The sequence below is a fragment of the Aegilops tauschii genome, chromosome 5 (assembly GCF_002575655.3).
Source record: "Aegilops tauschii subsp. strangulata cultivar AL8/78 chromosome 5, Aet v6.0, whole genome shotgun sequence".
NCBI classification, from domain to species: domain Eukaryota; kingdom Viridiplantae; phylum Streptophyta; class Magnoliopsida; order Poales; family Poaceae; genus Aegilops; species Aegilops tauschii.
The window spans coordinates 373,256,315-373,275,978 of record NC_053039.3 but is presented as its reverse complement, the minus strand read 5'-3'; the positions used below and the strand labels follow the sequence as shown (position 1 = coordinate 373,275,978).

The 19,664-nt window shown below is 45.6% G+C and overlaps 2 protein-coding genes across 2 annotated transcripts; both read right to left on the bottom strand.

Annotated features, from left to right (window-relative positions):
* Positions 1–950: 950 nt before the first annotated feature.
* Positions 951–2,364, bottom strand: LOC109740643 (GLABRA2 expression modulator). Its single transcript, XM_020299699.4, has 4 exons — positions 2,024–2,364; positions 1,800–1,901; positions 1,452–1,729; positions 951–1,363 (listed from the first exon to the last, which is right to left on the bottom strand). Exons 1-4 carry the CDS (start codon positions 2,103–2,105, stop codon positions 1,175–1,177), a joined length of 651 nt encoding a protein of 216 aa, XP_020155288.1. The 5' UTR covers positions 2,106–2,364; the 3' UTR covers positions 951–1,174.
* Positions 2,365–12,149: 9,785 nt separating this feature from the next.
* Positions 12,150–15,465, bottom strand: LOC120965172 (uncharacterized). The gene is made up of 3 exons (XM_040390470.3): positions 13,799–15,465; positions 13,294–13,703; positions 12,150–12,880 (listed from the first exon to the last, which is right to left on the bottom strand). The coding sequence occupies exons 2-3, from the start codon at positions 13,594–13,596 to the stop codon at positions 12,692–12,694; spliced, it is 492 nt and encodes a 163-aa protein (XP_040246404.1). The 5' UTR covers positions 13,597–13,703; positions 13,799–15,465; the 3' UTR covers positions 12,150–12,691.
* Positions 15,466–19,664: the final 4,199 nt, after the last annotated feature.

Sequence of the window (19,664 nt, the reverse complement as noted above, 5' to 3'; positions counted from 1 at the left end):
CATCAGTGGACACTGATCGGAGAAGGAAGATGATGGTGCATAGAGCACATGGGAGTGAAAATGAATGTCACATTCGGCGTTGCAGGAAATGGAGTCAAGCTTAGACAAGGTGGGGTTCGCACGCTCATTGCAACAAGTGAAGTGACGGGTCTGGAGATGAATCTCCTTCAATTCACAAGTTTGGTGGGCTGCCCGAAAACAGTTTATGTGGCTCATATCCATGTTTCGCTTGCTTTTGTCTACGGTATAATTGTCTAAAATCACACATAGCAACCCACATCACCCCATCAAAAGGCTTTTGCGCGATGAGCTTGGCCAAAAAGGAATCTTCTCTTGCAGAAGAGGTTCGCTCATCGTCATGGTGAACTTGAAGCCTGTGTCGGTCTTCCTAATGTGCACCGTTGCCAAAAGGCAAAACTCAGAGATACAGTGGAGCTTTGCGCAATGGCCGGCCAATGGTACCCGTGAGGGCATCCTGGTGCTTTGGGATGAAAACCATTGGCCATTGTTGACACATCAAGGCGGGCCTCTTTCACCCGTGGGGGCATCCTGGTGCTTTGGGATGGACGCCATTAGCCATTGTTGACACAGGTGGGCCTCTTTCGCAGGACGAAACACACAAGTTCTCTAACCATGTAATTTTTCACTTATAATTCCCAAAAAAAAATTGTCTGGGAAGGACATTATGTGGATATAGTGATTTCCAAATTTTTACTCGCATCAATATTGTCACGGTGCGAACCAACCTGTGGTTAGATGATTAGTAGGGTAGTGATATCCTCAGCCCATAAAGGTTCAAATTCTGATGCTCGCATTTATCCGTAAAATCTTAAGATAATATGCCGGCTCAGTCTCTCGGAGGTGCTCATAGGGGTGCTCATAGGGGTATGGTGTGCGTGTGTCCGTTCATAGAAGATGAGTGTATGTGCGCATATATGAGCGCTTGCGTCTGTACAGTGTTAAAAAAAATCAATATTGCCATGATCTTCACCACAAATAATATTGTCACGGTCGTCTGAATGCTCTTAGTAAACAGCATGCTGCAATGACTCGGCTCCTCTGCAACGCCAACATGAAAACAGTAGGAACTGCACAAACACTCCCACGTCTGACGATTGGCGAAAATACCAGTACCACAGACCGCAGGCGTGTGCGATGCGGGTCGTCGTCGTCGTCAGGCTTGCAGGTTGTGGAAGCCGCTGAGAGCCTCTTGCAAGTGCACGACGGCGCTGCTGTAGTTGACGAAGCCCATCAGCCAGAACTCGTGGTTCTCCATCGACACGAGCTGGATGAACTTCTCCGCCGGCTTGACCTTGCTGGCCGACGGGATGGCCGCCCTCAGCCGGTGCAGAGGAATCGCCACCTGCGTCACCGCCGTTCAGTTCATCCACGATTAAACTTGTCACAAAACCACATCTTGATAACCAGAGTAAAAACTGGAGTGTACGTACCTTGTAGTAGCTCCATTCCGTGTTGTCGCCGGCGTGGGCCTCGTAGGAGAGCGGGGTGTCGCTGCAGAAGGCGACCCGGGCGGTGGAGAGGTACATGACCCCCATGACCGGGCCGGCGGACGTGGAGAGGTAGCAGGCGTAGGACTTGCGGAGCTGCTCGTCCGGCGGGGCGCTGAAGGCCTGCCGGAAGATCCTGTCGTGGCCGCCCTCCGCCAGCACCTTGGTCCCCTGCGCGATCCTCCCCACGGCCGCCTCCGTCATGCTAGGCGCCGTCCGAACTGCAGATCGGTCACACGAATTAGTCCAAGAACATAAATTCATTCGGGTGGTTACTAGTTTAGCACTTACGGTGCTGCCATGTGTTGCGCGACAGGTCCTCGGCCTTCCTGCTCGCCTCGCCGACCTTCCGCCCCCACAGCGACAGCGCGTTCTTCACCGTCTCCTTGGTGCCTGCGTAGGTAGCGTAACAAGTAACAACAGAGTTCGTTTCCATCAGCGGCCAGATAGACAGTAACAAATTCACAATTTACTATTAGGTCGGTGAGCTCCGCCACCGCGCGGCGCGCACGTACTCTTCTGCGCCGGCGCCGGCATGGCATAGGGGTTGGCCTCCGTGGACATCGGCGACCACGTTCTCTCGGCGGGCGCCTGCATCACAGGATCCGCAGCAGAACGCCCCGCGCTTCTTCTTCCTCTTCTTCTTGGAGCCTGGGAAACTCGGAATGTTCCGCCTCGTGCCCGCCGCTGCGGGCTATGTACTCTCGCGATCGTCGAAACGGGTCGGTTGCTTCTGCCCGATGGCTGGCTAGCTAGCTACGCTCGCAGCTCACATGGCACGCATTTGCCATGATATAATCTACCGACCGGGAATTCTGGATTATGATGATGAGACCGGGTCACCTACCTGCCGTCTTCGTGACGTTTCGGTTGCACCGACTCCTGTGGTGATTGATTATTACGGTCAGGGGTGCGGTGGTGCCGTGGTGGCAGGAGCAGATGGCACTGTACCACTAGACTTGAGTGGTTTTTCCCTGGTCGCGTTTCTCCGTCCGTGCCGTGGCGGGCGGAGAGGGGCGTGCGGTGGACGGAGACTTCGGAGGGGAGGGGCCTGGGGCCGAGCGGTACGTTTTGTTTCCACGTGACGGGCGCGGCTGCGCCGGACCGGGCCGGACCGCCAGGCCTGCTGGTTTTTAAAAGTTAAAGATTGACGCCGGCTGACAGGAACCCGCATGTTTTGTTTTGTTTTGGGGCCGAGCGGTACGTTTGGGGCCGGACCGCGAATGACAGGTACCCGCCCATGTTTTGTTTTTTCTGGGTTGTGATTTGCTTATTATCGTGACTGCCGCGCGTCAATGCACTCGGTCACGCTACTGTCTACCACGGCCTATTGTAAACTTCCAAATACTTCCTCTACTGATGTAAAAGATCTTATATTAGTTTGCAAAGGGAGTATATAGTAAGGTGAGTTATAGTCGCTGCGAGAATACAAATATCTTATCGTTTGAGACAATCTATATGTATGCACTTTTGTCTTCCATTGATGTGCCCTCACAATGGGGCTCCTTCGTCTGGGAGAGGTTGCATGCACACATCAATTTTACAAGTCATGATGAAATCATCTACATTAATCGCTAAATTTACATTTTCAAAAATTATTTCATCTCCCAAAACTATTAATCGTATTAGTGATTCGTCTTGAAATTTAAGTTCGTCTTGTCCAGGATTCAATTTTTCTATAGTTGTTATATTCCAACGAAATTTTGTATCAGCACCAGCTCCAAACAAACTATCGCTAGTATCATCTTAGCAATTCCCCCGTAGAAAAAAAAAGAATCATCTTAGCAATTATCATGATTACACCTAGACACGGAGAGCCTAGTACGACGGCCCAAGCCCGAAGGTCGAGCCATGCAGGGCCTCCAGTTTTTGGCCCGAAATCTCAACCCAAAAAGCTGCCGAAATCATCAAATATAGTATTTATATGTAGTAGGCTTAATTTAGCAGCTAACTGGTTTTTTTTATATGTTTTGACTTGGGTCCAGACTTGAAATTTTTAAGTCAACATTTTATAAAACACATACCAGGAAATGTTTGCACCTAACCACGGTAATAATTTGTGGTTATTAGCTAATAATGTATATGTTATTACAATATTATTCACAATCTAGGTATTGACTATTGAAATGTTAAATACAAGTGTTACATGCATAGAGAGTTAGAGACCGCCATTAAATAACCTAGTAAGCAACCTAGTAACAAAATGGCTATAATTTTGTAATCGCTACTCCCTCGAAATAAATAAATATTCGGTATGAGATCCTGTTCCAAAGACCTTGGCACGGAAAAAAAAAGGAATGGTAAAAGGGATAATCCCCCGAGTTAACAAAATAAAGAGATGTCTTTTTGGATCTAAACAAATATCAAAACGAGCAGCAAAAACAAACAAAATGTTTTTTACTTCATAGTTCATACTTACATGCAGTGGGATCTTGATTTTGAATGCATGCACGTACAAGAAAAGACGAGAGGTGGTCTATTGGAAGTTCAAATTAAGGTGGCCACTATCTAATGGAGTATTCCATTCATCGCTCATAGCGAAGGATAGTGCCGTATCGGTACTAATCACACACTCAATCAGCAATATGGGACGGCCCATCTAAACCAATTTTCATTTGGTTGGTCTTTCTTTTGCGAGAAAACTTCCGGTCTAGTCATCAACTTTCACGGTAGAACACCAGAAGTAAAATATACAACCAGATCCGTAGACCACCTAGCGACGACTACTAGTACGGAGCGAGCCGATTTATTCATCAATTTTCATTTTGTTGGTCTTTTGACCCAAGTTCCGGGCATATTTTTCTCAACGGTTTATTTGGCGGAAACTTATTTCCGGTGGTGTTCTTCGTGGATTCTAAGGTGGTTTTCCTAGTTTTTCCTTTTTCCTATTTTAATCTACTTTCCTTTCACTTTATAAAATTCACAAAGATTTCATGAACTCATGAATATTTTCTAAACTTTGTGAAAATTTTCTTAAATTGTTTGTTTTTTACAAATCATTGATTTCATAAAGAATCATGATCGTAAAATTGATTTTTTTAATGTGTGTTCTTATAAACCCATGAATATTTTCTGAATTCGCAAATTTTGAAAATATTCAAAATCTAACATGTTTCTCGAACCAGAATATGTCACGCTTTTCTGCTTGATGATGTCGTTGTTCCGGCGATGCTTCTTGGTGTCACCTGCAGTTGCCACCCACCAATCTCGATCGACAAAGACTGGCCAATCTTTTTTTCATGAAGCATTTGAGGTTTGTGTTCCACGAATCCATCTGACGGGATCTGGGCGATAACTTTGCCTCTTCGGTGTTTTGTTCTCTGGGGCATTGATTTGCTCCCCATACCATGACCATCGACGTCTCAGGTCTACATCGACAACTTCTCAGTTGTTGCTTCTACAAGCTTTTAGGTTTCTACAATTTTGAATCAAGTGTTGCTCACGGCTCGCTGATGGTGGATGCAGGAGGAGGAAGACTTTGACACCCCCAAGGATTTAGATGTATTTGTAGTTTATGTAAGAGTTTGCTCTACTTATATATGACCTTTGGCCTTTCCTTGCAAAAAATAATATACAACGGTGTCTATTTATAAAAATAAAATAAAGAATTGACCCGCAACAATAAAAAGGAAACTCCTACTATGAAACATAATTTAAATTGAGCTTTTGATATGGCATGTGATAGCCATCATCACTATATATACTTTCTTCTTTCAAGAGTTCAAAACAATCATTGATTTTGGGTTCTCATGGAATGGTACATATATTTTGTATTTGTTACCTATTTTTCAGTATTTTTTGGAAATATTAACTTTGTAAAAATCATTGTTGGGTGCGTCGGTTTTGCTGGATTCATTCCGGAAGGTGGATTGTAGACAAGCGAGTTGTTACCAAGCAATGCAATGATGCTACGACACAAAAACAATATAGATCGGCTCCTGGATACTTGTTGTATTGTTGGGAAAATAGAAAAATGGAGCAGTGAGTTGCATGGTCAATTGGGTCTGAACTTTTTTTTTGAGACAATCTCGCGAAGCTTTTTATTAATTCATCACAATGTTTATAGAGACGAAGATAAGGTCATCCGGATTGCCTAACCCCAAGTGAGAGAGCATGCTTCGCTAAATTGTGAGCCTCGGTATTCGAGCTCCTAAATTCATGAGTAAAAACACAACTAGTAAAAGTACTGGAGCGATCTTTGATTTCTCTAAAATTACTCCGTATAGTGTTGCACTTCTCTGCTTGATGTCGTCAATAACAATCTTGCAATCTGAAGCAACGTATATTCAACGTTCATAGAGGTCATCTGCTAGGGCCAAAGCTTCGCGAACTGCACACGCTTCCAGCGTGGTTGGATCTGAAGTTCCCACCAAAGTGATAGATGAAGCTCCCAAGTAATTCCCCAAGTTATCTCTGCACACCGCTGCCACTGCTGCTACTGTTGCATTCCTGGATAATGCGGCATCAACATTTATTTTGCTTGTGTTCTCCATGGTAGTCTCGGCTGAGTAGGCTACTACAGAACTGGCGGGCTAGATATACTGAGCAGGCTCGATCCGATGGCTGCTATACGCGGGCAAAGGCCCACAAAGTGCTAACTGGGCTAGCCACAGTCACAGCCCAATAAGATATGTTTTCTTTTATATATGTAATTTAAATTTAAATTCAGAATATCCTCTTAAGAATATTATTGAAATATTTTAATATTGAAAAATATGATGACTTTTTCAAAATGCATTTAAAAAATATTCATCATGTGTTTGCAAAAAATGTATATCATTTTATTAAAAGATGTTCAACATGTCTTTTCACATGTATATCATGTATTTAAAAAAAATACAGCGTGTCTTAAAAATGGTCATTGATTATTTAAAAAACTTGTATCTGAATAATGTTCATCATGCATTTTTTATAAAAAGGTCATTAATTTGCAAAAAATATCAAAATAAAATGTTGATGACCAGAAAAAGTAGTAGAAGGAGTAACTAAGGAAAGCTAAGTCAGCCTGGACACCCTAAATAATTGGCTCTAATCCACACACACACAACCCACATTAGACCGCGTGCACACACACAATCCACATCACACCGCGCATATCAACTCGACTTTACTATATTTTGTGATTTAATATCACATATGCCCGTGCGTTGAAACGAGAGAGATTTTTTTTGTGAGAAGCATCAGGAGAGATAATTGATGTGTCCATCAAAACAGTCTCTGCAGCGGTGGGGCGACAGGGCGAGGAGCTGCGGTGTTCTCACGGGTCATGTTTGGTCCGCTAGATCTTCATAGTGGTGGGGTTGGCCGGAGTGGCCGCCACCACCATACTCGTGCCTTCTTTTTTCTCCGGGTCCGCCTCCGAGTCTAGGTTGTGGTCGCCTCCTTATTTTGTGGCTCCACGGCGACCTTTGGGGCATAATTGCTTCGACCACTCTCTCGTATGATGACATCACCAGATGGATTACTAATTTCAGGGAATCCCGTTTCATTAGCATAATCAGTGCATAACCAGATAGTCACTAGGGTTTATTCTCTTTATTTTTTGAAACGGTCACATGCCCACATTTTTTAGTCAAAGCCAAACCAGCATATCCTCTTTTATTGGCATTGCCCACAATTTTTTAAATTTATAGCCAAACCAACATATTCTCTTTTATCGTCAAATATCACGTGGGATACACAACAGTTTGCGTCTCAGCCAAGCCACTAGTAGGCACCAAAGCGACCTGGGTCTGTAAGGCTTGAATAAAAATCTAAGAAAAACGATGAGTTGAAGGATCAAACTCGCGACCTCAAAAACTCGACCATGTGCTGCTAGCCACTCGAACAAACAGCTCCTGCTAACAAATGGCCAGCGCGAATGTTTCAGAACATACTGTAACTTAACATTTCGAAACAAATTTTTTTGTTTTGAAATTTTTAAAAAATAAAGTAATAATTATAATTGCTGAATACTCTTCGAAACGTGAACAACTTTAGAAATCCCGATTTTTTTAAAAACAAATGCGATCATTTTTTTTGAAAGTTTCGTTAATTTTTGGAAGAAGACGAACAAAACTTCAAACGGCAAGATTTTTTGCAATTCACACACATTTTTTTAAAACATGAACCTTTTATAAGAAAAGAAACTTTTTTTAGTATTTGAACAATCCTTTAAAATGGAAACATGTTTTGAACATTGAAAACAATTTTCGAAAATGTTTGTTTTAAACACAAACATTAATTTGAATTTCTGAACAATTCAATAGAACATGAATATTTTTCGAATTTGTATTGTTTTTTAAAAGGAAATTCATTTTGAAAATCTCTAACAATTTTAGAAAACATAAAAATAAAATAAGAAAATATGAACATTTATTGAATTATGAAAAAAAATTGGAAGTTCAAGAAAAATTTAATGTTTCAAACATTTTTCAAAATAGGAAAAAAATTGAAATCCTGAAGATTTTTTGAAAAAAATGAAAAAATATGAATTTCTTTGAAAAAATGAATCTATGACAAAGGAAAAAAGGAAATGAACATGGAAGGGGAAAAGAAAAGGGAAAGATAAAAGAAAAGGAGAGATAAAAAGAAAATAAAAAAAGAAACAGAACAAAGAAAAAATGTAAACGGGCCCGCCAATTTTGGCGGCCTATGCGAAACTACGACTATTAGCGGCCCTGTGCAGTAAATAAGGCTTCCCAGCTGCGTGGGCAAGAAATAAATGGGCTAGCTTTGTTGGGTCGCAGCGCGTGCAGCCCACGTACGAAATTACTGACTCGCTCCGGAACAGGCACAAGATTGAGGAAGTTTCTGACGTAACACACCCGTAATGTCTTCGACTCGAGCTTTCGCTTATGCTTTTCTCTTGTTTTGATTTATTAGTTTTTTAGGGAAAAAAGAGGGTCTGGAATACAACTATGTCCACGAGTGCCGCGAATGAACCTTCGGTTCTTCCCAAGAACAAGGAGACGCGAACTAAATAACTCGTATCAGGCTACGGGAATAGTGAACGGGAAGAAGGAACTAGTGAGGCTTTCGCTGGTCAAACAGACTCTACTTTTGACTGAAATAGGACTGTACTAGCATCTGCAAAGGGCAAAGCATGAACTGTCGAGCAGTACTTCGGGTTTTGATCCACATGGGAAAAATGGGAGAACTGGTTGGTTTGCGCAAGTTCAAATATCTTGGCCTAACCTAATTTGTAGAAACCCGCGGCCTAAATTAAAGACTAATTCTAAACTAAAGAAAATAGAAATCGTCTAAGGCGTGTGCGCCGGTTGCACTCGGGTTCTCCTGTCAATGGGAAGTGCTCGGTTTGGCTAACTTATGTTTCCGTGCCGGGATCAGCAAGAGGGGAATTTGAGGTTCTTGGTCCTCTGCGAAATTAGTCCGCCAGCTTGCTGTTTTCGTGCATGACAGGTGCTCATTCTTTTGAATGGTGGTGTTGCCACTAACCTTTTTACCTGGGAAACAGTGGAACTCAAATCCCTTCGGACCTTGCTCGACACAGTCCTTAGTATGATGCTGATCTCTTAGTCTCTTAGGATGGTCAGCTTTCTTAGAAAAAGAAACGAGGTCAAGATCCGCTGTTACCAGTACCGACGAAATGGAGAAAGTGTCCTCCGGGAACGCAATCTACTAGGCAAATCACAGTCATACTTCTTAGAGCGGGGTGGAGCACCAGCACCTTAAGTTGCACCAGTATCTTAGTAAGATAGACACCAATTGACAAAACTGTTTTTCTTTTCTTGCAGATGGACGCACAAAAGTTTAGTACCACCTTGGATAGAAGAAAGTTATTTTTAATGATGAACGGATGATTTTTTTTTTTTGAGAAACGCACCTTGCTTTATCAGTAGGTATAGATATTGATATAGATTAATAGAATGTGTGTACCACTTCGAAAGTTTACTTCAAGGTAAATTATTTTTGAAATTAGCCTAGACACTTTGGTTATTTTGTCCACGGTAACCCGGCTGACCCATGGGTCCGAGCCTGAAGGCCTGAACCAGCGGCGGAGATGCTGATGCCCTTGCATGCTTTCACCAAAATCACCCCAATTTTCAAGGTTTTCGTGGTCCACGTACAGCCCCATAGTCGGTCCCCGATGACCCAAAACCATTTGTATCGGAGCTCACGCGTCAAGTTGCAAACGTCCCATGGCGAACATAAAACTCGTTTGACCGGGCTGGCGACATGCATGACCCGCACCGTACGTCGCGCTCTGGACACAACCCCGATGCAATCCGCATACGTACATTCGCTCTGCCGGATCAGCCGCTGCTTAGCCTAGCCCAGCTTGCTCGCCCGGAGACCCACCGGCACCACAGTAACACCAGCTGCTTGCTCGCCTGTGCCGTGGCGTGGCGGGGACGACGCGTCCAAGACCGGGACGAAGGCGTGACGACGACTAGTCTCGGCCGGCGCGCGATCCCATCTCGCCCCGCTTTTTACTGGCGCGTCTTTGGCCGGGCATGGCCGGCCCGGCTAAACTATGGGTAGATCACTCCAGTGTCACTGCGCTGCCACCGCGGGAGAGCCACTGAGGAGGTGAAACGCAATTAATTACAGTTGGAGGCGTAGAGCTTCGGCCTGGCCCGGCGTGCGATTATTCCCTCACCGCCCGGGGGAATGTTAAAATCCATCGATCGGCAAGCAACTTGGCTCGACGCATCGGCTCGCTTTCGCCGTGCTCAACGCTCTCTCCGATCAGCCAGCACGGCGATGTGGCGTGCACGTCAATATGCCCCTGTTCCTTTTGCCGCCCCCTCCTGAATTTACCAGCAAAGCTGGACCGACGCACTGTCGCAGTTGGTGCGCATCTCGAGAGCCCCGGCCGGCGCCATACGGGAGAATAACTTTGTCACCGGTCCATCCGTCCATGCACGCGCCTCTCGTGCCCGTGGGGCATACGTGCACCTGCCTACGGACGCATCATGCAAAGTAATGGTGCCATACTGCCATGCCATCCATCTTCGTTGTTGTTGGATCTACGTACTACCCAGGTAGTAGTATTGCACTCGTGAAAGAAATAAATCAATAACGATCTTGTCCCCGCGTGACTTGTCTTCCGAACCGGCAGATGATTCGGACACCGTACTTCGGATGGATACAAAAACTTATCAGCAGCAGCAGCAGCCTGAGGCGCCAGGTTTGTGTATTCGCCCAAGGCTTGACCAGGGGTTAGGTGAGGCGAACTCGAGAGTGGATCGATCGATCAAAACCTTATAGAATGCCGACCAAGGCCATAAATACACGCATGTGACGGCCGCTAACTCTGGGTGGATCTTGATGGAGCTTGCTTAGATTAGCCTCGCACGCGCGACACAACACTGAAAGATCGAATCTCGTGCGTGCAGACATGCTGTTTTGCCACGACCACGAGCGAGTCATGTGATCGCCAAGTGATTTTCAGCAAATTACACAAGACTCTGCATGCATGCTCCGGACATGGCACGGTGCAGTGCCCGCGCTTCAAGTAGGCACGGGACCGCACATCTACTGTTGTTTAACGATGGTGCTCTAATGTTATTAGCTGTTAACTGTTTCTTGTTTGGAACATAATGACAAGGAACGTAGAATCAAACATAGCAATGGTCACCTGAAAAGAAACCTAACTCAAGCTATTCTATAACGGGATTGCTATTTCCATCGACTCTTCCTTGGATCAGCGCCGAGGCCTATCGTCGCTCATCATGATCACGGCCTGACAACTCTGAAAGCACCGGAATGGCTGTATCGTCAACGGCTCTCGGCCCTCCGCCTCCCGCCTGGTGCAAGCTATCCAGGAGGACGTGGTTCCGCTATGTCACCTTCTGGCTTCATCAGCCAGGCTTTGTGGAAGTTGTGCGACTTAAGTGGGAGGCGGCGGTCGCCACCCCCCAGGGTTTTCTCTGCCACTGATGTTTGGCATCACTGTGTCAGATTGATTAGGCAGTTTATGCGAAGCTGGAGAGCTAGTCTTGTGCGGAGCTTCCGGCTCGTAACACTGCTACAGAAAACCTTACTAATGGCGCTAGTTTTTTACATACCAGTAGCGCGGGCACCCGCGCTACTATTAGAGCGCTACAGCTATTATTTAACAGTAGCGCGTTTCTAAACAAGCGCTGCAGCTAAAATACTTAGTAGTAGCGCCTCTTTCTCTATCAACACTACTACTATCATCACGTAGTAGTAGCGTCCTATTTTCTTCCAACGCTACAACTAGGTAAATAGAAATTAAAAATAATAAAAAGAAGTCAGATGCAATATTCATGAAAATCAAGACAAGTCCAGTGCAAATAAACTAAGTTCACAGAACCATCTCACAAACATTAACGACAACACCACATTTAATATAACCACACCATGGTTTTCACTTTCAGTGAGATTTCAATGAAATTCACTGAATTTCATTCATTTCAGTAGACACTGAAATATTACGTTTCGGCCAAAATATTTCAGCAATTTCAATAGTACACAGGAAATGAAATATTTTTTGAAATATTTTTCAAAATTTTCAAATATTTAATTAAATTCAAGTGAATATTTCGGCCTTTGGCCGAAATGCAAACTAAAATCACTGAATTTCACTGAATTTCAGTGATTTCGGCTGGTGCTGAATTTTTTTCTAAACTGAAATTGAAAACCATGAACCACACAATCTCACAAACTCATATATAGTAGTCAATAATGCATGAATAGATCATTGTTGATAAAGGGCTGTTTGGTTGCTACCCTAAGAGAAATCTGCCTAGCCGGGAGCAAGCCGGACACTGGCCTACGTCTTGTTTGGTTGGTGCCTGACCAATTTTTTAGCAGCCTGACCTGAGCTCACCCGGCAGCTAATTAGTCGGAGTCAGGCCACCAAAATCGGAGGCCTGACTCAGGCAGGAGCGATCAACGCGCTCATGCGTGTACTGCATGCTGTGTGATATTATTATTTTATTTCTCAGGCTCAAGGGATGAACCAAACACTACCTTGCGAAGGCTGCCACAGCAGGCAAAAGTCACGAGAACCTCCGGCAACTATCAGGCGTCCATTTTTCTCAGGCAGGGTGCTCAGGTCACCAACCAAACAGCCCCTAAGTTTACTAGGTAGTCATACTAGCATTATATGGTTCAGCAGCCACACGCATGCATAAGTAGTTCTAGATGATATTGATGACAATCATCATCCTCAAGCCTGGGCGGTGGGTGTTCCTGGTAGTAATTAGGATAGCCTATCCAACATGAAGATTCTTGCCGACGAGGAAGCTCTTCCACCCAACCGAGTTGAAGTGTGTGCGACCGTCCGTGTCCACGACGTACACACAGGTGGTGACGGAGCCCCTGGCGGTAAGGCATATTCCAGCAGAGCCTTCTTCATCAGACTTGATACCACAACTCTCAGATAGGCTCTTTGGCAATTTCTGAATAAGAAAAACATATCAATTAATAAGTAGCCTCACACATTCTACACTATTAAAAGACAGTACTACATTTCTATTAAGCATGAATTCTACTAATAAGTATATATGGATTCTACACTATTAACAATTCTTTGGATTCTACACGAAGCATATATATATATATCATGGAATTCACTAAGCATATAGGTCATCGGATTCACTAAGCATACAAGCTAAGCATATATATCATCGGACTCTACACTAAGTATAACAATAAAGAATATATATCATCGGATTCACTAAGCATATAAGATTCGCTAAGCATATATATCATCGGACTCTACACTAAGTATAACAATAAAACATATAAGATTCACTAAGTTTATAAGATTCACTAATCATATATATCATCGTACTCAGTAAATGCAACATACCATGACATGCCGATCAACCATGGTACTTGTCAGGCGGGTCACGAATGGCACCCCGACGAAGTCAGCACGTGGCGGAATGATCTCCCATAGTTTGCACACCTCCTCCTCGCTCAACCTCATTCTTTGAGCTACGATGGCTTCATCAAGTAAGTCGTCATCATCCTCATCATCTTCTGCTTCGTTGACATAAATGACGGCCAGCTTGAGTCTTTCTGCTTTGAAGGAGAAGCTGATCAACTCACCACCGGTGATACACATGTGGGCGATGAAACGGACCCATCCATCTCCTCCCACCCGCGTCATATTTCATCCTTTCTCGACCTCCATAGTGTAGGGGCCCCAGGAGCCTCAAAGGTCACAGAGTCTCCGGTCAGCTTGTTGAATTCCGACCTCACATTGCATGGGACGATCTGTGTACAATAAGCAAAATGATATATACACGATGCATTAATGCCAATAACACTAAAAACAAAATAATGGTTACTAGTTTCATATAATTTATTACCGCCGCATGAAGAAAACTAGACTCGAAGTAGATGCCGAACAGCGTGCCAGTTGCAAGGCTGCTGGCGCACCTTGACTTGCACCGTCGACATGGTGGTGGTGGTGGCGCCATTTCCCTAAAGCAAAATAACAACTAAATTGTAGTTCAGTTCAGACAATAACCTAATAGAGATCATGTAACCCAAACAAAGCCTAATAATAAGATAAATGGCATATTGCCATTATTGCGCAAGCAGACACGCAAAAGTAGTTCAAAAACAGCCTAATTCTGCATTATTAGTAGATAAAATGCCATTTATTCACACATTAATCGAGGCAGCTATAAGGCAGCAATAAGATCATCAATAGATAAAATACCATTTATTTACACAAATATCAATTATGCATTATCTCTGCAAGCATGGCAAAGCAGAGCAATAACTCTTCCATCCTCATAAAGGACAACTCCCAGCCCTGACACAAGGGTAAAAACACTTCCATCCTCATCAAGGACAACTGAACTAAGTGGATCAATCCAGGGGAACACTTTATCTATTCCCACATCCAAAAGTTGAACCATCTTAGAATCTTTCAAAACAGCACGACACAAGATTCACAAAACACAATAAGTAAACATCCATTCCACCTTTGGCATCAGATGCACAATAACTAAAACTATAAAAGGCAAACACCCCCCTTTTAGATCAGATACAACTCTCTGTCTCTCTGTGTTTTCTTTTTCTGAAATCTACCAAAATGGGCTCACTAACAGCATCAGATGGATAGCGATTTGGGTCCATCATTCCATTAACGGCCGGGTGCTGGTGGATCGATGCCGTCACCGGCTGACCTCCTCCTACTCCTAAAAGGCAATGAAACAAGACTGCAAGTGTATGCTTCCCTTTGCATCAACCGCTCGGGCCTCTATCTAATATGCCTGCTCTAGCCCAACTCAGGCCTGGTCTGCGCCTCTACTTCGTCAAGGCGGGACGAGAGAGAGAACCCCTTTCTAAACCCTAGAACACTAGGCACCACCGCCGCCACTGCTCCAGGGACAACAGCCAAGGAAGAAGAAACCAAGCCTCTGCCATGCCGAAATCCAAGCGCAATCGCTCAGGTCAGTTCACTCGCTCCCTTCTGCAGCCCTCAATCCCCCCCTCCCGCCTCTACCCACTTCCTTTTCTGTCTCCTGGATTCGACCAAGATTTTGGCTGACCAAACTTGTGCATCTGGATTAGTTCCAACAACCAGTGGTGTTCATATATGTGCTAAACTACTAATCAAGAATTGAAACCCAACTTTCGGTGAGCAACAAAAAGCCTCTACTTCTCTCACCTAACCCCTCTCTCTACTCTCTCCCCAATTACGCGAGGAAACAAGCCTGGAACACGTCGCATCGAAGTGCGGAGCCACCGTGCAATCCCTAAATCCCTTTCCCCCACGCGAAATCCAAAAACATGGTGAGCCGCCGCGACGAATCGATCGTAGCCTAGTGGTGGCGCGCGTAGGGAGGAGGAGATCGAGAGGGACTTATGGGGCTGGAGCGTCGGAGGAGGCGAGAGGCGACAGCGCGTGGTGGCGGTGCACGGCGCCGTCGGCGGGGTTGAGGCGGCCAGGGAGGAACCCTAACCGCGGCGGCGGCGTCGGGCGGAGGGGATCGATGTGAGAGTGAGGGGTGCGGGGGGCGCGCGGGCCGGTTTTCCTTTCCTCTAGTAGTAGCGCTGGGTAGAGGCCGGCGCTACTGCTAAGCCCACTAGCTGTAGCGCCCGTTCGAAACAAACGCTACAGGTAAGTGGGCTACCTTTTTTCCCTGCGGCCCATGTAACAGCAGCGCGGCCCAAGCTAACGAACGCTGCTGTTATTTAGTAGTAGTAGCGTGTTTCTGTACCAGGCGCTACTGGTAAATACCAGTAGCGTGGGTGCTTAAACAGGCGCTACTGCTAAACTTCTATCTATAAGCATTTTCCTAGTAGTGTAAGGGAGCCCTTCTCGATCAGATTAAGTCAGTGGATGTGCTTGCCGAAGTGGCTTCAGCCCTAAACCCTAACCTAGAGCTCCCTTATGGAAATCTTCAAGGGTGAGGAGCTCTTCTGGCGCACCTTAAAATAATTTAAGGAGCTCTTCTGGCGGGGAGGGGGAGAGGGGTCAAAATTGGCTTTTGAAGGGGGGCACCAACACCGCTTATTTTGAGGCGGCAAAAGTGTTCTATCCCGTGTTTGTGGGACGGGGATGTCCTCCTCGAGCAATCTGGGGAGACGTGGTCCACATTTACTCCAATAAGGATCTCTTCACAGTGAAACCCCGCTTGGGGGTTTCTCTGGAAGAATTGTTGGCCAGTAGAGCCCAAAGTATCTGCGAGTGAGAATGGCAACCTCACTATGCCATTCTTGCCATAGGAGGTGGGGTGAGCCATTGTTGGGATGAAGGCTAGTTCGACATCATTCCCGATGGCTTACCGGTGGCCTTCTTTTAAAAGTTCTAGCCATTGCTGCACCCGTTGGTCATGCCTATGTTTAAGGAATTCTATAATGGGAGTCTGCGACTCTTGACATGTCTTGGCTCAGTTTGGTGCCATTACCCTGATCCCCAAAATAGTCGGGGCGACGGACATTCAACACTTTCAGCTAGTTACCCTTATTAATAGGTTGTAGTGGATTTTCTCAAAGGTATTTGCATCACACTTTGCCCCGTTGGTGCAGCGTGTTTCTCACCCATACCAATATGCTTTCCTGGAGGGTCATCATATTCATGACAGATTTTTGGCGCTTCAAGAGATAGTGCATCAGGTTAGGACACGCTTGCATAAAGGCGTTTTTTCTTAACCTAGATTTCGAGAAGGCCTACGATTGCCTCGATTCGTCCTTTCTTCACTTAGCTCTTGAGAGACGAGGGTTCGATGCTCGGTGGTGTTCGTGGATCATGAGTTTGGTTCGGTATGGCAGCACCGCCATTAATATTAATGGGAGGTATGCCCCTTTTCTAGGTCTTCCTGAGTGTTGAGGCAGGGAGATCCTATTTCACCCCTCCCCTTTAACTTTGTGGTTGACGCCCTTGTGGCTATCCCGGATAAAGCTAGGATGGTCAGCCATATCACTGGTGTGGTTGGGCATTTAATACGTGGTGGGAGTGTCACACATCTGCAACATGCGAATGATACCATGATTATGGCGGGAGGTTCGAATCTTGATATTATTAATCTCAAGTTCCTCCTATGCTTCGAGGCCATGTCCGGATTAACTTTGACAAGACCGCAGTTATAGTTTTTGGGTACTCGGATGATGAGTGGCAGCGGATTGCGGACAACCTAAACTAGAGTTTGTCCTCCTTTCTCATTGCTTACTTAGGGATGCTGATGTCGGATTTGAGGATACCCCTAAGTGAGTTCGACCTGCTTATGGGACGGGTCACGTCTTTGAGCCTTGGTGCGGGCATATTATGTTTAAAGGGAGTATGACCCTGCTTATCAACTCCTCCCTTTCTAGTCTTCCCATGTATATGATGGGGTTATATATACTGCGAGAGGGGGGGGTCATAGCTGCTCTGATGAAGACTTTTCCCGCTTCTTCTGGTAGACGGTGGATGGCCAATAGAAATACCGTATTGTGGAGTGGGTTGATATCTCCCTACCTAAGGACCTGGAAGGGATTGACATCCTTATGTCCCGTCACATGAATGGCTCCATCCTGCTTAGGTGGGTCTAGCGGATCCTTCATGGGAAGCGGGGCTTTGGCTTCAACTTTTTCAAGTGAAGTACCTACATGCCCGACCCCTACTTGCCTATGAGCACCGAGAGGGCTCTCAATTCTGGCTATCCATCCAATGGATCAAGCATGAGATTCGGCTTGGGCTTACACTTTCCGTTGGTAGTGGAGAGGGGACCCTATCTTGGCTGGGTGGGAGGGGTCTACATTGTGTACGAAGTTCCCAAACGTGTTTTCTATTTGCTCAAATCTGTTGACTTTGGTTTCCACGGCGGCTCAAAATGGCCAGTGGAACATAATGTTCCTATGGTCATTTGACCATGTGGAGGCGGAGGAGTGGGCCAACTTATTGGATACCCTCTCTCCGGTGCTCGCAGACTATCCGGACACCATGTCGTGCTGACTAACACCCTCAGGGATTTTCTCGGTTGGCTTCGCCTACCATGCCTTGTGCCGCAGACCGTTCCTGCCCTGGATCCTTCCTCTACGAAAGGATCCCCTCCCTCTCAACATCAAAATCTTTGTTTGTCAGCTACTGCGAGACTGCCCCCCATCTGAGATAGAGGTGACCTAGTGGCATGGCTCCAGAGATGGAATATGCCCCTCTGTGTGGTTCCAAAGACTGGTACTCATATTTTATTCTCTTGCATTGCAGCAAGATACTTTGGAGCTTAGTCTCTCACGCTCTGGGACCTGACCGGGAAGCCTTGCACCTGGCTGGGTTCCTCCAAACCCGTGCCAAACAAACCGAAAGGAGGAGACGCCTTTTCTGCCTTGTGTTCGTGGTGCTGACTTGAACTCTGTGGACGACGCATGACAAGATGGTTATTGAGCAGATTTTCCTGTGATGGGCCTCTTACTCTGTTTTCAAATTCCTTGCATTCTTGCAACACTGACACCCGCTTTCTACACAGTGGTATCACTACCGGCTTGTCCTTATCATGGATGCGATGACTACTCAAGCACGACAGCTGGCTTCGACTCGGCACACTTGAGCTTCTGGCCACTTGGTGGTCTTTTTTCCCATTTTCTTTCCTTCTTTCTTTTGGGCATGTTTATGTTTATGCTAATGCCCCAATAGACTGATTTTACTTTTGTTAAGACGCTTGTACTACTTGTCTGGATATGGTGGTTGCATTATTTAAAAAAGGGGGCGAAAGCTTGATTCAAATAGAGTTTGTTCACTGTAGTTGGGCTCAGCGAACCTTTCCTTCTGCTCTAAGCATCATTATCACACCTTTCAACGTACGTCTCTTGTGATGTAACCTCACCTGTACATTTTTCTCTACTCTTCTATCAATGGAATGATACGCAACATTTGAGTATTCGCTGAAAAAATCACCAACTTTTAAATCATCTGATCTACGTTCAGTGATTCATGTGGGTTTTAGTTTTTTTACAATTACTTGCACAACTGCAGCCACGTGCAAGTACCGTTGCATGGTGATTGGCCTAGCCTAACTACAATTACATGCCCTCTATGTTGGCGCAAATGCACGTTTGTCGGCTATGTGCAACTACAATTGTATCCTGTCACACGCACCGCATACCACGCTCCGCAAGCCTAGTGCAATTGCACATCTATTGCCCAAGCGAAATTGCAATTGCTCACACTCTGGCGTAGCGCAATTGCACATCTGCACCCCCCACACACAAACACGCAATTGCAGTTACACACATGTCCATCGACCTCCCCCACCTATCGTCACATCCATTACCGATGCGCAACTATATTTGCATCCCGCATCAGCGGCCTATGAAAAACTTAAAAAGGAAAAGGAAAAAAGAAAAGGTTATACGATGGTGCCTGATGATTGAGTAATTTCTATCCAAATGATAAAAATCGGTCGTTGCCTTAGAAAGGTTTTCTCATCGAATGCTCTGTGGCATGTTCGATAACCGTTAGGCTAACTCCAGCGCGCGACCCCATCCCATTCGTCCTAGTCCGTTTGGGGTAGAACGGACGAATAGCGCGGCCCAACAAGCGGCCCCAAACGGATAAATGTCCGGTTTTCGTCTGTTTTCGACCCATTCCCGGCCCAAACTTGCGCCGCGTTTGGGGTGAAACAGACATCGCACGGACAGGCTAGACACACACACCCTTGTCCTCCCCGTGGCCCGCCTCTCGGGGACACTAGCACTCCATTCGTCTCCAACCCACTACTGCAGGATGCTGCTAACGCGACA

Coding starts and splice junctions, on each gene's coding strand:
- LOC109740643 (XM_020299699.4), bottom strand. CDS start 2,105: ATGCAGGCGCCCGCCGAGAGAACGTGGTCGCCGATGTCCACGGAGGCC. Junction 1,730..1,799: donor GCGCAACACATGGCAGCACC/GTAAGTGCTAAA, acceptor ACCGATCTGCAG/TTCGGACGGCGCCTAGCATG. Junction 1,364..1,451: donor CGGAATGGAGCTACTACAAG/GTACGTACACTC, acceptor GCGGTGACGCAG/GTGGCGATTCCTCTGCACCG.
- LOC120965172 (XM_040390470.3), bottom strand. CDS start 13,596: ATGACGCGGGTGGGAGGAGATGGATGGGTCCGTTTCATCGCCCACATG. Junction 12,881..13,293: donor TGGTTGATCGGCATGTCATG/GTATGTTGCATT, acceptor TTTCTTATTCAG/AAATTGCCAAAGAGCCTATC.